Below are 15,390 nucleotides of genomic sequence, written 5' to 3'. Positions count from 1 at the left end.
TCAGTCATATGAATGAATGAATGGATGAATGAATGAATGAATGAAAGACATGGTGTACCGTAACAGAAACACACACAGTTGGACAGAGACAGAGATAAACCTGGACTGGTTTTACGGTGCTTGCTGACCCCGCCGATGGCCACCCTTCCTGGGTCTGGTAATGCTGGAGATTTTTCACTGTTACACGTAAATGGAAGTTTTCTTTTTAAACTTCCTTTAAAATGTAAAATAACCTCAAAAGTCTTTGTATACAGAGTTAGATTTTTTGGATATGTATTAAAATTGTAAACTACTTTAAAGCGATACTCCGGAGTAGATTCAACCTGGGGTCATTTGAACCGTGATATCCAGCCAAGTAGCCCACCCGCAGTTTTTTCGATATTGGCTGAACATCAGCTGAGTTACTGAGTTATCCCGAATAGCTTTGTACAAGGGTTAATGGATCCTGACAGTATCTCCAAAATTACCACACTAAAATCACATGCCATGACACCAAACTTCTACAGTAGTACAAATATGGTCTGTACTCACAAAACGATGCATTTTGAAGTTTGTACATAGTCCAGGAGTTTATTATTATCAACACAAGCCTAATAGCTTCTCTGCTGCTAAAGCTGCATCGACGTCACTTCAGGGAGCTGGGAGCTTCAAAGTAAGATGAGGGTTGATCTACAACTGTAGACAACAAAGTATATGCTATATTCTACATGGTTTTTTACGAATTTTTATTTCTTTGTAGAGTTGTGAATTTATTTTATCAATGGAGAAATTGAGCAGCCTTGCTTTGTTGTCTAGATCAACCCTCATCTTACTTTGAAGCTCCCAGCTCCCTGAAGTGACGTCGATGCAGCTTTAGCAGCAGAGACGCTTATTAGGCTTGTGTTGATAATAATAAACTCCTGGACTATGTACAAACTTCAAAATACATCGTTTTGTGAGTACAGACCATATTTGTACTACTGTAGAAGTTTGGTGTCATGGCATGTGATTTTAGTGTGGTAATTTTGGAGATACTCCCAGGATCCATTAACCCTTGTACGAAGCTATTCGGGATAACTCAGTAACTCGGCTGATGTTCAGCCAATATCGAAAAAACTGCGGGTGGGCTACTTGGCTGGATATCACGGTTCAAATGACCCCAGGTTGAATCTACTCCGGAGTATCGCTTTAATTTATATATCAAAATTGTCACTTCATTCCTCAAATTCTGACACAGCATCTCAAAATTATGAGAGTTTATCTCTAAATTTTGAGTTTCCCAACAGTCTTTCCCATCACATCTGTGAGATGGGCTTTCATTAACAAAAAAAAAAAACACAAAAAAAAAAACACAAAAAAAAACAGTGAGCTTCATGTTCTCTTACCGTAATAAGGGGCAACGGCCTCCTCACTAAAGTTCTTCTGAGTATCACAATCTTTACGGTAACCAAGAAGGACATCCCAGCATTTGATTGGATGAGCTGCCAATTTCCTCTCCAGTGCTGCTTCCTCTAGTCTCATCACTGTCCACGCCGGCTGACTGTGTTGCAGCTATCAGGGGACGGACGAAAGAGTCAGACCTTAACAGTAACACAGAGGACCTTTGAAGAAATATGCTGGATAGTCGGTAATCTGTCCAACCGGAAGGAACACCGAAATTATCACAGCGCAGGTAACCCAAGTCGCTGTCCTCTAAAGATTAGAAAGTCTGCGGGGAAGAATAACGGGAAAACTTCCCGTTTCTGAGACAAAACGATCGATCGGTGGGTCTGAATGAATGACAGGACAGTGTGAAGCTAAGCGTTAAGAAAATTGTCGGACTGTTGTGTCATCTTACGAATACTGAGCTTTACTGTCGCTGACATGTAAGCTAAAACGGCCGAATAGCGACAATGTCAGGCTAGCCAACTTGTTAGCTTGTTGTACTTGTTAGCTAGTTTTGTCTGTAATTTTGCACGAGATTGCCAATTTGATTATCCCGCTAACCGCAGCCAATTTTACATGACTTTTTTTGCTTTTGTTTAAAAATTTTCTGAGTCTTTAAATTATATTGTTGTATGTTTATTTATCAATGACTCTAATTCCAGCCATTTCATTATAACATCAAATGTTGATTGTGGAAACGGTGCGCGGTAGCTCAGGATCTCCTTCCTGGGTTTATTAGTAACACATTATTGCTCAGTCAGAACGTAAAACAGGTGGGTGAACACAGGTTTTACAGTCCCTACTGTGTATAATGTCATATGCCTGACGTATTACTAGTGACGCCCACAGATGGGTGTAATCTAAATGGGCTAGATGGGCTATCCAAATGTGCTCTATTTGCACACGCACGATGTGGAAGTGTGCAAATCCCGCCGATGTTCCAGCATGTGCAACAATAACCCTTTTTTTCCCGGCAGGAAACAAAAAGCACCAAACTACCAATTGTGGACCGTAAGACTATTCAAAGATGGTCTTATTTTCAATACGTTCCATGCATATCTTGTGCAAAGGTTCTGATGACTTGGGTTGGAAGAATAATATTGAGTACATTTAATAAAATGATCTCCTTTTATGGCCTGCTTCACTTTTTCTGTAACACAGGGGTGTTAAAGCATTCCTCTTGGGATTAATGTTTAACATACTCTTTATCTAAACCACATTTGGTTGGCTGGAAGGCTGCACCTACTGTCTGCTATTATAATTGCAGTTTTAATTGTCTAACTATTATCAACTAGCGAAGATTCCATCAGTCGCACAAACTGGCCTCTCTCTGCTCACAACACAACATTATGCAATCTGGCTGCGAATTCCAGGTCGCATGCACGACATAGCTCTCACTATGATGATTCTGTTCCAGGCCAACAGCCTCAGCTGAGTGTACAGTAGAGTCTCAGCACTGATGGTGCTTTATGGCGTAATTTTACCTAATTTTAGGTAAAACTGGAAACACAAGCCTCAGGTACTGGTCTCTGTTTTTCTTGTCGTATCTCCTTTACTCTCAAATGACGTTGAAGTCTTAAATTCAATTCAATTAAAAAATACTTTATTTATCCCAGAGGGAAATTAAATGTTGATGTAGCTCAATTAAATCAAGGAGTTATTATAGATGCTGATGGCTGTGGGCAGGAAAGATTTCCTGTAGCGGTCTGTTTAGCATCCAAACTGAAGAAGCCTTTGACTGAAGAGACTCTGTTTTCCGATAACAGTCTCATGGAGAGGATGTTCAGGGTTGTCCATAATTTTCTTGATTCTATGCAAAATCCTTCTTTGAATTATTGTCTCCAGAGGTTTCACAGACGTCCCCAGAACAGAACCAGCCTTCCTTATCAGGCTGTTGAGTCTTTTTAGGTCCCTGGTTCTGATGCTGCTGCCCCAACAGATGACGCAAGAGGAAATGAGGCTCTCAACAACAGACTTGTAGAATATCTGCAACATCTTGTTGCAAACCTTGAAGGACCTTAGCTTCCTCAAGAAGTACAGTCTGCTCTGTCCTTTCTTTTATTTTTATTATAGTATTTCTGTCTTGCTTCCATTATGCGACTCACGCTATCCTCCTTTTTTTTTTCCCCCACATCTATTTTTTTTGTTGGCCAGTGCTGCTGTGATTTATCTTTCCCTCGGTCTTCTGAGGGGGTCGATGCGATAAGGGATTTTTGAAAATCTTTCCAAGCCTTGAGTCTCAGATCTCTTGCTAAATTGCTTTTGACCAGACCCAGATTAACAACTGCCACTGCTGTCGGCATTTGTAATCCCCGAGCGAGGGGCTGTCCGCGCGCCCCACAAACATTTGTCTGTGTTTGTGTCAGCAGAATGGTAATCTCCTGTACTGACAGCTTAATGTCATATTAAGGTGTGATAAGGGTCTGAAATAGAGTCAAAAGTTGTGGTCGCTGCGTAGCTTCAGCCTCAACTGCTACTTGCTGACGTCAAACAAGCCAGGGTTATATCAAAGTTGGCTTTGCACATGCTGTTTTTTTTTTTTTTTTTTTTTTTTTTTTTTTTTTTTTGGGATACAGTTTAAGCTTAATAACAAGCCTTAAAGCTGCCAGTCACCAACCACGTCTTCCATTCTGAGCGTGAGTCTGCTCCCAGCTTGTGTGCACGCACACTGGTGTGAACTCACGTGCACAACCTCGTCCACAGAGGGCGAGGGACCTGAAAGTTGTATCAGTTCGAATTTTCCGACTTTAGACTCGGAATTTTGAAAACCTGCCGACGGCAGCTTTAAGAGGTGAGGTGTTTGTCAATGGTAATATTAATGACAGCAGCAGATATTATATATATGTAGCAGATCATATATGGACTTCCCAAGCAGGACAATGCAAATAATCACAACTTGAACACAGCTGGTTATTTGTTAAACTTTGTCTTCTCCACCACAGAAACTTCCCACCAGTGGACACTCCAGACCAGTGACCGTCGACCATGTTGTCCAGGCTGAAAACAACCTGGTCCCTGAGGCCCTGCGTCTCTGTTTGCAGATGGGCACACACCAAAGACAAGGGCAAACCCCTCATGCTGAACCCTCGCACCAACAAGGTGGGCATCCTGCTGACTTTGTCTCTCTATGTGTTGGCTTTTAGAAATAAATGGTGAGATAACAGCTCTGTGGACATCCCGGGGTATTTCAACCTGTGGGGTCTAAATTCAAGCTAAATATATCACGCTATGAAGTGGACAAATGGAGAGAAAGCGGTTTTGTATGCAGAGTATTAAGTCTTAGGAACATTGAGTTGTTCTTTGGGTTTCAACGTACATGGAGCCTTACACAGCAGTGGTATCATTTTTGTAGCATTGCAGCTCAGTGGGGAACCTACAAAAACAAACTCTTTGCTGATTTAACTACATTATAGGGAAAGCCTGTGTGCCACATTGTTTGATGTTTCATATTTGACATTTTCTCATTATGCTGTGAAACGTTTAGCTTGTGGGGTTCACCACGAGGAACTCCACTGACTTTAGGTTGGTTGACATTTGTAACTTGAAACTAGCTGCTTTAGGTGACGAGATCTCACTCTGTGAAGATTCTGCACCTTCAGCCCAGAGCAGAAGTTGCATATATGCGTGATGTATATATATATGCGTTATATATATTTAGACTTTAGCCAGCCTAAATGCCAACTGGTCCCAGAGTCTGGTCGTGGAAAGGTGTGACATCACCCATTGGATTGAAATGGACCTGTTCTGCAGCGCAGATATGAACCTTGTAATCAAGCAACCTACCGAGATGGCTTCACTGCAAGCCCAATAAACTACGGCTGCCTTAAGAAGAATCTAAATCGGGTTCCTAAAAATGGATCTGTAACCGAATCTCTGTAAACAAGTTATAGCCGTAGAGCTGCTTGCCATTCTTCTAATGCCTTCTTCCTCCAATAATAACCAGTCGTACTACCAGCAATCATGCTGGAACTTTACCAACCAAACCAGAATGAATCTATTCTTTCCTGCCTGGCACGGCAGATAGTTGACCTTTTTGTTCACAGACGGAAACCATTCATCGTCTGTTTCTTCAGTGTGCACGTCTAGACGGTGGATTTCTCCTTAATTTCTCCTTTAGTCAGTTTGTCTGTGGTCCATGGTATTCTGCAAAGAATAAATATGTTCATACGCTTATTAACTTTCTTTCAGGAGAGGCTAAATTAGCAATTTGGATAACCAGGATGTCGTGCTTCTGTTAGTTGCGACTCGGTTAAGGGTGGGATTAGAGTTTTATAAACTCGTAAAAAAGATGGAGGTCTTTTTGAGTATATGGGCTGTACAGAATGTGCTGTGTTCAGTTTATGAGGATTCTTTGGTGTTGAATTGTTGCTCTTACTCTTGAATTGGGACAGTGAAATGGACAGGTTCGTTAAAATAAAATAAAAAGAACTCTCTCTTTCTTTCTTCGGGCTTAATTTAACCCACTGTTAAAATTGTGCAGAAAACGAGTGAGCGCATGCAAACTAGAAACTGCTCAGGGCAGAAAAGTGTTATCACAAGAGAAATCTTAAGCAGCTGCTCAATTCTGCAGAATGCGGGACATTAAGAGGTCACTAAAACTGATCGAAATGGAGTGAAAGACTTCGTAAATGTGTGCAAATGTTGCAGATATGTTTGGTTACGTTTTTTATTTCAAGAGAAAATGGCTCAAAATCACTCGGATAATCTAAAATGCACTTAAACTGCATAAAGTCTGACAAAAAGAGCTGCATAATGAAAAGTGAAAGACTATGTTATTCCCCAGAGCAGAGCATCAGGCTGTGTCGTCATGACTCCCCTGTGTTACACCACAGCAGTAAGTTCTGTGTTGTCATAGTGATTTATTCAGTAAAATGCAGTGTGTAGGTTTTTGTAGATGCGCACTGACAAATCAGTTGATGTATGGACCAATGTGCCTCAGCAGTGCATAACTGCATACACGATCAGTTCGAATAGAGCAAAACAGCTTTTAAAGGTCTTCAGCGTTATATACTTTTTTTTTTTTATTTGTTATATTCTGTTATCACAGCTAAACAGAATATGACCAAAAAGAGAAGTTTAAACACTCCGTTGCATGAGAAAAAAAAAAATACAAAAACACCCACAAAAAAAATAGACGTCAAATGTTTGTGGCACTGTCGCATTATGGTAAGAGGAACCGAGTAGCAGCACTGGGAGAAGTAAAATGCTTCATCAGCATGACTCAGCATTTTTTTCCGGGGAGCCCCCCCCCCCCTCCTCCCACAGCATTCATCACTCTCACAAAATACTCAGCCCCTTCCCCAGCCCCCAATGCCTTGGATGTGTTCCCCCGTATTTCATTCAGAAATGGCTGATAACTCATACCTATCAGGAACATGAAACACCTCCCCCCCCCCCCCCCACCCCCCCCCCCCCCCCCCCACCCCGTTCCCTCTCTGTAATGGGGTGTTCCTGCACTCAGTGTTCCTCATTGGTTCCTTTAGGGCTACTCCCTGTTCTCACCCGCTTTTATTCTCCTGCAAAATTGCTCTCATCTGGTTTCCCTCATGCCACACCGCAGTCCTTTTCTGCTGTAAGGAGTCAACAGGTCAAGCGTGTTGGACCCTACACGTTGGGCAGGGCACCCCCTGGTGGCAAAGCAACATCACTGTACATGACAAGTTTCTCTAACGGTTCCTGTTCTTCAGCAGGAATGACGGTCTTCACGCTTGACCTGTTGACTCCTTACAGCAGAAAAAAACTTTTGTCATTTTTTTTTTTTTTTTTTTTTGTATTTACAATTAAGTCCAGCAATATAATTTAAAAACGGTTCAGACAAGGGGATGGCTCTGTTTTTATTTAAAAGTCCCAGCTTTTATGGAGATGATATCACGGGTTTAAATCAGTCGTTCCTCAGCTAAACTACTTAGGCTTGACTTAAAGTTTCTTCTGTAGCTTTAAAGTCTTAGCACGTGGAAGATATCAAGATTCTTGTCATCCTGCTATTCATTTCTGTCTTTGTTTGCGTGCGCTTCTTCACAGGGAATGGCCTTTTCCCTGCAGGAGCGGCAGATTTTGGGGATACACGGTCTCTTGCCTCCCAAAGTGGAGACTCAGGATAATCAGGCAATGCGCTTTCAGAAAAATCTCAAGAAGATGACCGATCCTCTGCAGAAGTGAGAACCTCGCTCTACAAAAGATTAGTAACATTTATTTGTTAAGTTGTCTCCTCTCTTCCATTATTTTCCCTCCCTTTCTCCGCAGGTACATCTACCTGATGGGCATCCAGGAAAGGAATGAAAGGCTTTTTTATAGGGTGTTGATGGAAGACATAGAGGAATTGATGCCAATTGTCTATACTCCCACTGTAGGCCTGGCCTGCACGCAGTATGGACACATATTCCGAAGACCCAAGTAAGCAGTCAGCTTTTGGCTGCAGACATGTAGCGCACATTCCTCTCCAAGGGTTTCATTTTCAAGTCAAGAAAGAAAAAATAAGCTGGATGCTCTGTGTTAACATAATTAATGTATATTTAAGATAATATTACTTTGGAGAAGTATTTTCTTGTCCCGTTGGTTGAACAGAAAAATTACCGATAAAGCACCTAAACTATGGTTGTATTTGTTTTTTCCTCCTCAGAGGCTTGTTCATCTCCATTCTGGACAGAGGACATGTCCGCTCCATCCTGGACAACTGGCCAGAGACTAATGTTGCAGTGAGTTATTGAACATTTTTATTACAGTAATAGTTTTTTTTTTTTTTTTTTTTTTTTTTTTTTAGCTAAAACCCATAAAACGATTTAAGAAACTCTTAGAGCCAGTTGATCTTACATAAATCCACAGTCTAGGGATTTTTAGATATCAAACATGAATGCTGAAATGATCACTTATAGACACAATGGATATTTCATGATGAATAAATTGGAATCAGTTTTAAATATTACTCTAAGCCTTCTTCACAAAAAAAACATTTTTCTACACTCAGCTGACAGTGGGTGATTTGTGTCGCTCGCAGATGTGTACTTTGAAATATTTGCCAGTTCCTGCGCTTTTTTTCCCATCTTCTTTCTTTCTGTTTCTGTAGGCGGTCGTTGTAACTGATGGAGAGCGTATTTTAGGCCTCGGAGACCTGGGTGTTTATGGAATGGGCATACCTGTGGGGAAACTTTGCCTGTACACTGCCTGTGCCGGCATCAGACCTGAGAAATGTCTGCCTGTGGTGATCGATGTTGGCACAGACAATGAGGTGGGCGAGCTATGAATTGTGTCCGGTTTACTCTATAGCTGTACTGTTCTGTTGGCGCTCCGGTGAATGAAGGAGAAAAGGAACAATTGTTTGTCCTCGTCCTCCTGCCAGACTCTCCTTAAGGATCCACTGTACATGGGCCTGTATCAGAAGCGGGACCGCTCTCAAGCTTATGATGATCTGATCGACGAGTTTATGGAAGCTGTTGTGGAGAAATATGGGCAGGACACGCTGATCCAGTTTGAGGACTTTGGGAACCACAATGCATTCCGCTTCCTCAGGAAGTACAGGGAGAAGTACTGCACCTTCAACGATGACATCCAAGGTGCACACACACATCCCAAATTATTATAGTTGAAGCAAACAGATACAGCAGTTGTACGACTTTTCATGATCCTCTCAGCTACCCCAGAGTCTGCTTGTATTTAAAAAAAAAAAAAAGAAAACACTGCTTCAATGCTGATTTCTAGCCTGTCCTCATTGGTTGAATGGTCACTTACAGTGAATTTACAGAAGTGAATTAAACTGAAATGATAAGAAACAAATGGTCAGGAATGTTGACTCCATGCTTTACTGTTTTGCTTCTTGCACGTCTCAGGCACTGCAGCTGTAGCCCTCGCCGGCCTGTTAGGGGCTCAGAGAGCCATTGGTAAACCCATCACTGAACACCGTGTGCTTTTCCTGGGAGCTGGAGAGGTGAGCTGACATTTATCCGTTGAAAAACTCAATTCAATTACACCAGGTTTTGTTGTTTGCTCTTTTTTTTTTCTTTTGTCATGTATGGTTCCCTACATTAGAATAAGATCAAATAATGCAGTGATAATGTAATACAACATGATCGAGCAAAAAAAGTGCATACGTAATTGTCTTATTAAGATAAGATGAATTTGACAGTGATGTTTCATTTCATGGATACAATATCTGAATGCTTTCTTCCAAGGCTGCCCTTGGCATTGCAAATCTAATTGTAATGGCCATGGTAGAGACGGGCCTGGACCAAGCTGAGGCCAGAGAAAAGATCTGGATGTATGATGCCCATGGTTTACTTGTTAAGGTTAGTATATGTGACACAGGCTTACAGTGTGTGCACAGCCTCGCCTGTAAATGAGTTGTAATTGCTTGTAATGTATGTACCTTCAGGATAGAACACAGAAGACGGACAGTAACCAGGAGGTATTTCTCCATGACAGTCCAGGGGATGTACAGAGCTTCCTAGATGCTGTCAACACCATCAAACCCACAGCTATCATTGGTGATGAAGATTGATCTATTTATCATTCATTCAGCCATTTTTGCTGTAGCCCTGTTCACTACAGCTCTGAGGAGTTAAGCTTTTTTTTTTTTTTTTTTCTACCATGGTGTCATTTGTTATGCTGATTCTATAATTTAACTTCACTCAGGTTAAAGATCAAATGGGATCATCGAATTTATAGTCTTTTCATTGTTTTTTTTTTTTAAATCCTCTAAGTCACAAAAATGGTCTTCATTTTCCTATCAAAGGTCATAGTTCTTCAATTTCAGACATAGTTAAAGCACTAACAATAGATCTTTCTTCCCTTCTCTCAGGTGTGGCAGGGGCTGGACGTCTGTTTAGCCATGATGTCATCAAGGCCATGGCAGACCTAAATGAACGACCAATCATCTTTGCGCTGAGTAACCCAACCAATAAGGCAGAGTGCACTGCCGAGGATGCTTACAGATTAACTAATGTACTTCTGTCACTTCTGTCACCTCCGTCTCTTAATTTTTTTTTTCACTAACTTTTAAATCAGCACTGGCTTAAGAGTAAATCCACTGTTTCTGTGTCTCACAGGGTAGATGTCTTTTTGCCAGTGGTAGTCCGTTTGGTCCAGTTACCCTGAGTGATGGGCGGGTTTTCACTCCCGGACAAGGGAACAACGCTTACATCTTTCCAGGTGACAAGAAAAACACAGTTGATTGTTATAAATCTCATGAATGAGTGAGATTGTACGAATTAAGTGCGCTTTGTCTACGTAAATACCCGCAAATAAGTTCCAGAAAATAACGAGCGGAGCGTTTGTGCTGTGCGAAACATGCGAAAAAGGAATCTCTTGTGTTGTAAAACACGAGCTATGTTTTTGTCGTTGTTTTAGGTGTGGCCCTGGCTGTGGTCCTGAGTGGAGTGAGACACATCAGTGACACAGTTTTCTTGGAGGCTGCCAAGGTCTGAAGACCCCATTACCTTTTCTCCATCTCTTTTATTTTTCTTTCTGTTTTTCTAAACCTGCTAAAGTCCTCCTTTTCCTCACTGTCCATCCTTTCCTTGCTGACTCTCTCTTGTGTGCATATGCTCATCTAAACCCTCTTTAACCCTGTGATGTCTCCTGTTCCCTCTCTTTCTAGACTCTGACATAACAGCTAACAGATGAAGAGCTTTTAAAAGGCTCTTTTGCTGGGCTGCTTTTGACTCCTTAACACTAATCAGAGCAATTAATGGTTAATGATCAGATGGTGCTTTCGTCTTCAATTCTAAAACACTGTCGTTTGCATGTTGATTCTTTAGTGTTAGCGGCAGTGGTTTGATCAGTTTTGTCTCCTGGCCAAGGAGATATTTTCTTCTTTCTCTTGTTTGTTATTCTTCTCCTTCAACATTGCATAAAAGTTATGACGGCACATGAGAATAGATGGCAAGCATAAGTATGTTACAGGCAAATGCCCATCGTGGATTATAGGTGCTGCCTTTTTGTCAGGGCTGCAGAAATGAATCTTTAGTCTAAAGCTATTTTAATACTTTTTCCAGACCCTTGCTGAGCAGCTGACGGATAAAGAGCTCGAAGAGGGCAGACTCTATCCTCCTCTCTCCAACATCAGAGAGGTCTCTGTCCAGATGGCTATCAAGGTAAGTCTTCTGAAATACTGATACTGTAATATCACAACGTAGACATAATGTTTTAGCTAATAATACATCTGTAAGCATTAGATTATATCAGACATTTCTTGCCTACATTTAGTTGGGTTTCTCCACATCTTATTTTTTTAAATCTGTCACTCAGGTTGACAAACAGCCATAAAATGATGCCAATTACCTTTAAGCAACGTCTCAAGCACTGGTGCCTGGACGGATTTGGTCACAGTTCTCCTGTTGTCCGTCTGTGTAGCACTTACAGCGTATATTGGAAGTTATCTGTCCCTTTCAAGTGTTCCACAGTTTTGCTGTGTTTTAGGCTCACCTGAATATGAATCCAGTATTGTTATTGCATCTCTAGGTCAACTAGTAGAAGCAGGATGCATCAGAACTAAAATGCAGGTGTCGTAACGAAGCGGCCGTATGCTTTAGTACAGGGGTCTTCAACGTTTTTCAGGCCAGGGACCCCCAAACTGATGGAGAGTTGGAGCAGGGACCCCCCTACTATTTATATGGCATACAATTGTGTTTTATATTTAACGGGGCCTTGTGCCGTGTATAAACATAGCTACTCTGTTATTGTACTAAGCTATTCAAATAATACACAGGTTAATATATTCATGTTTTTATTTTAAACATGTGCAAGGTACAGGGTGGCCGTGCCACTGCCTTTTATAAACAAACATCTTGCATACAACACTGAGCTATTCAAATAATCCACAGATTTTAACTTTAAACATGCATGTAGATGGGACAATGAATCCTCAAACCATCTGTGAATGGCACACGTTTGCACACAATTTGTGAGAAAAAACTGTTTGAAAAAAAAAAAAAAAAAAAATTTTTTTAAATCGTCTAATCAACCAAAGATTTCGCGACCCCCCTGCAGTACCTCTGCGGACCCCCTGTTGAAGACCTCTGCTTTAGTAAATTGAATGTTTCAGTATTTCAGTAGATTGTCAAAAGTTTTGTCTCAACTTTGAGCACTGTGTGTAGACTTGTAATGAATAGATGTATGGAATCCACTTGAACAGGAGACTGAAACATAACTTTATGTCGGTTTAAAGGCTTTGAAAACTTTGTGGCACAGTATGCCAACGCCCTCTCTTCTTTTCCGCAGGTGATGGAGTACGTCTATGCTAAAGGCATGGCATTCCGCTACCCTGAGCCCATGGACAAGAATGGCTTCATACGTGCTACTGTGTGGAACACCAGCTACGACTCCTTCCTGCCAGACACCTACGACTGGCCAGGGGTCAACTTTAGCCCCAAGACTAAGTAGAAAACGGAACAGAGCCTAGCTGTGCCCAATCTTAAAATGGCTCACTTTTTCTTTGTTGTTTCCACCTTAATTTGAAGATCTCTGTTACCTTAGTGCAAATGTGCCTAGAAATCAGGTCGACAGTGCCACCTTTATAGTTCTGTGTCACTGCATTTGCACTAAAGCACTCCCGTTTTGAATTGTGAAAATTACAGTGGAAAATGACAAAGTGAGGGAACCATCTGTGTGAGAATATCCAGATCTCTCATATCTCTCTTCTAGTTAACACTTCACTGTCCTCCATATGTGAACCTGCACAGAGATGGGGGGGGGGGCCCCTAAAGGGCAAAGGCAGTGTGAAAATCTGGTTTCAGGTAGTAAGTGATGAGATTACGTTTTGCATTTCTGCTTTGAAAGGATCATATCATGCAGGAAGAAAAGGGCCGTGTGGTTGAGTTCCTTCAAACCACCTGAACACAAAGTCAACTACATGGTGCTATATTGTAAATCAGCTCTATTTAGACGGTTGTGCCACGACTCCAGGTTTAAATGCACACATATTACAAGATAGATATGACTCTTATTACTATGTTTTGACCTGCATTTTTTGTCTATTCATATATAACCCAAGCATAAGTTGGCTTTGTGAGCAAGTGTAATATATTTTACAGTATTTTACCTTTTTAAATTTTTGTATATGGACTTCACCAGACATTACTGACATAATGACTAATTCGATGCCATCGCTGTTGTGTACAGTCCTGATGCACAACTTCCTTTAGTTAGCACAAGTTAGCTAGGCCCATTTGAAGTACATTCAGCTATTTAGAAACCGCCTGACTTCATGCTCATCTTTTCACATGGCAAATAGGCTTTTCCACTTCCTTTATTCACATCATGGTTGTCCTCTGGTCCCTTCACTGTTCTGACTGCTGTAGGACTTCTGGCAAAGCGGGGACGAAAGGAGATTTGGCCTTTTTGTGCAAACTAGGAGAGAGACAGAGAGAACAATTGAACTACGGTATTTGGACGAATTGAAATGAATATTTAAAGACAGACCTCCTAACTGAAGGTGATGAGATCTGATGAAGGGAAATTGAATCCAAATTTTAATTTATTCCTCAAAGCATTCAGTGTTACCTACAGCCAGGTAACACTTTAATGTGCACTCCAGCCTTGTATTTGTCACCCTAAATTTTTTTCTTTAAATTAATTTCAATTTGGATAAGCACTTTTTATTTGATTATATCTTCGTGAATCAATCTCTAATGAAGAACCCTTATCATTTGAGAAGAAAATAGGACTTTAACCTTAAATATTTATGGAACGTCTGTGCAGTATTGGATAAACATTGTTTTTTTTCTCAACCGTTCACGGACACTCCCCTGTTTATTTCTGATGTTTTGTTGAATACGTCTGCATGTTGTCATGGCAGTGATTTGGTGTCAGCACTCAGAACAAGCTGCACATAGAGATGACAAAACTAAGCTTCTGTTGACTGATGTGATTTACCCTTGAGGTTTGAACAAAGTCAGATTATATTTTTTTAAGAAGCAAAAGCTCTATTAATAGATGGAAATTCTAGCTTCAGGCTGCTACTAGTCCAGCTGGGGAGGGCAACAAACATCTCAAAATAAACATTTTGACTTTTTTTTTAATATGCTTTTGTCCTCACTATCAACTGGGGGAAAAACAATAGGCTTCCCGCTCAGCTTTTTGCATTTCATGTAAAATGCAAGAATCGAGATGGTCCAATTTTATTATAACTTCATACTCACACTCCTTAAGGCAAGAAGAGCTGATGACTTATTTACCTATTTTATTTGTGTACACTCTTGTTAAGTGCACTGGCTGCAGTGTGCATTGGTCTTGAAGTGCCTGAAAAACGTTCAGTGTTTATTATCACTCACTGTGGTCCTCAGTGTAGATCTCTCAAGACGCTCCAGACAGAGCTGAGGCACGTCTCGACGGCTCGGTGACTATAAAGGTCGCTTTTTGTTTTGTTCAGAGTGTAACTGTCGTATTCACCGTGCAGCTTCCCCGTGCACCTTTTAGTTTGTGGACATTTTCAAAGTGTTGTCGAAAGGAAAGTTTTCTCCTCATTAAATGTTGTTTTTCAATGGTTAGATTTAAAAGAAACTGTTGCTAGGTAAATGAAAACATGCTTTTTCTGTCTGTCCAGAATGTGTTGATAGTGATTGCCCCAGTCTTTATTGTATTTTGTTCTGGTCATTGTTTGATTCTTTGTTGTTGTTTTTTTTTTTTCTTCAAATTAATCATGCATCCCTCATCATATGGTGTGCTCTTCCAGTCTGTTTCAGAACTTTTATTTTTGGTACATATTTGTATGCAAAGAACAGTATATTTGTGCTGCTTTAATATACGTGCTGCAGAATAAAAACTATTTTACATTGGCTTACTTGTCTGATGGGTTTTCCTTCTAACTTATTCATTAACATATAATCTTTCTTTTTTTTTCTCTGGTGATTTAAAAATAAGCCATTATTTGTTGTTATGCTAGCTAGTTCACACACATTTTGTAGTTATGGATGTAACTGAACCTGTGATAAATTTGACATTTCTAACAGGTATCATTGGAGTAGTAAAGATAAGCACAGTTTATGCAGAATTATC

At 40.7% G+C, this 15,390-nt stretch overlaps 1 protein-coding gene across 1 annotated transcript; it reads left to right on the top strand.

Annotated features, from left to right (window-relative positions):
* The first annotated feature begins 1,482 nt into the window (after window positions 1-1,482).
* Window positions 1,483-15,170, top strand: me2 (malic enzyme 2, NAD(+)-dependent, mitochondrial). Its single transcript, XM_075467783.1, has 15 exons — window positions 1,483-1,651; window positions 4,347-4,503; window positions 7,426-7,559; window positions 7,648-7,797; window positions 8,024-8,099; window positions 8,468-8,629; window positions 8,741-8,954; window positions 9,228-9,325; window positions 9,570-9,683; window positions 9,770-9,881; window positions 10,196-10,338; window positions 10,443-10,545; window positions 10,744-10,814; window positions 11,391-11,489; window positions 12,616-15,170. Exons 2-15 carry the CDS (start codon window positions 4,390-4,392, stop codon window positions 12,775-12,777), a joined length of 1,752 nt encoding a protein of 583 aa, XP_075323898.1. The 5' UTR covers window positions 1,483-1,651; window positions 4,347-4,389; the 3' UTR covers window positions 12,778-15,170.
* The last annotated feature ends 220 nt before the right edge of the window (window positions 15,171-15,390 follow it).

Source organism: Odontesthes bonariensis, chromosome 6 (assembly GCF_027942865.1).
Source record: "Odontesthes bonariensis isolate fOdoBon6 chromosome 6, fOdoBon6.hap1, whole genome shotgun sequence".
NCBI classification, from domain to species: Eukaryota; Metazoa; Chordata; class Actinopteri; order Atheriniformes; family Atherinopsidae; genus Odontesthes; species Odontesthes bonariensis.
This window is presented reverse-complemented; position numbering and strand designations above follow the sequence as displayed.

Excerpts from the sequence above, each read along its gene's own strand:
- me2 (XM_075467783.1), top strand. The coding sequence starts at position 4,390 with ATGTTGTCCAGGCTGAAAACAACCTGGTCCCTGAGGCCCTGCGTCTCT. Across the intron at positions 4,504-7,425 it reads TGAACCCTCGCACCAACAAG|GGAATGGCCTTTTCCCTGCA; the intron begins GTGGGCATCCTG and ends GCTTCTTCACAG. Across the intron at positions 9,326-9,569 it reads TTTTCCTGGGAGCTGGAGAG|GCTGCCCTTGGCATTGCAAA; the intron begins GTGAGCTGACAT and ends CTTTCTTCCAAG.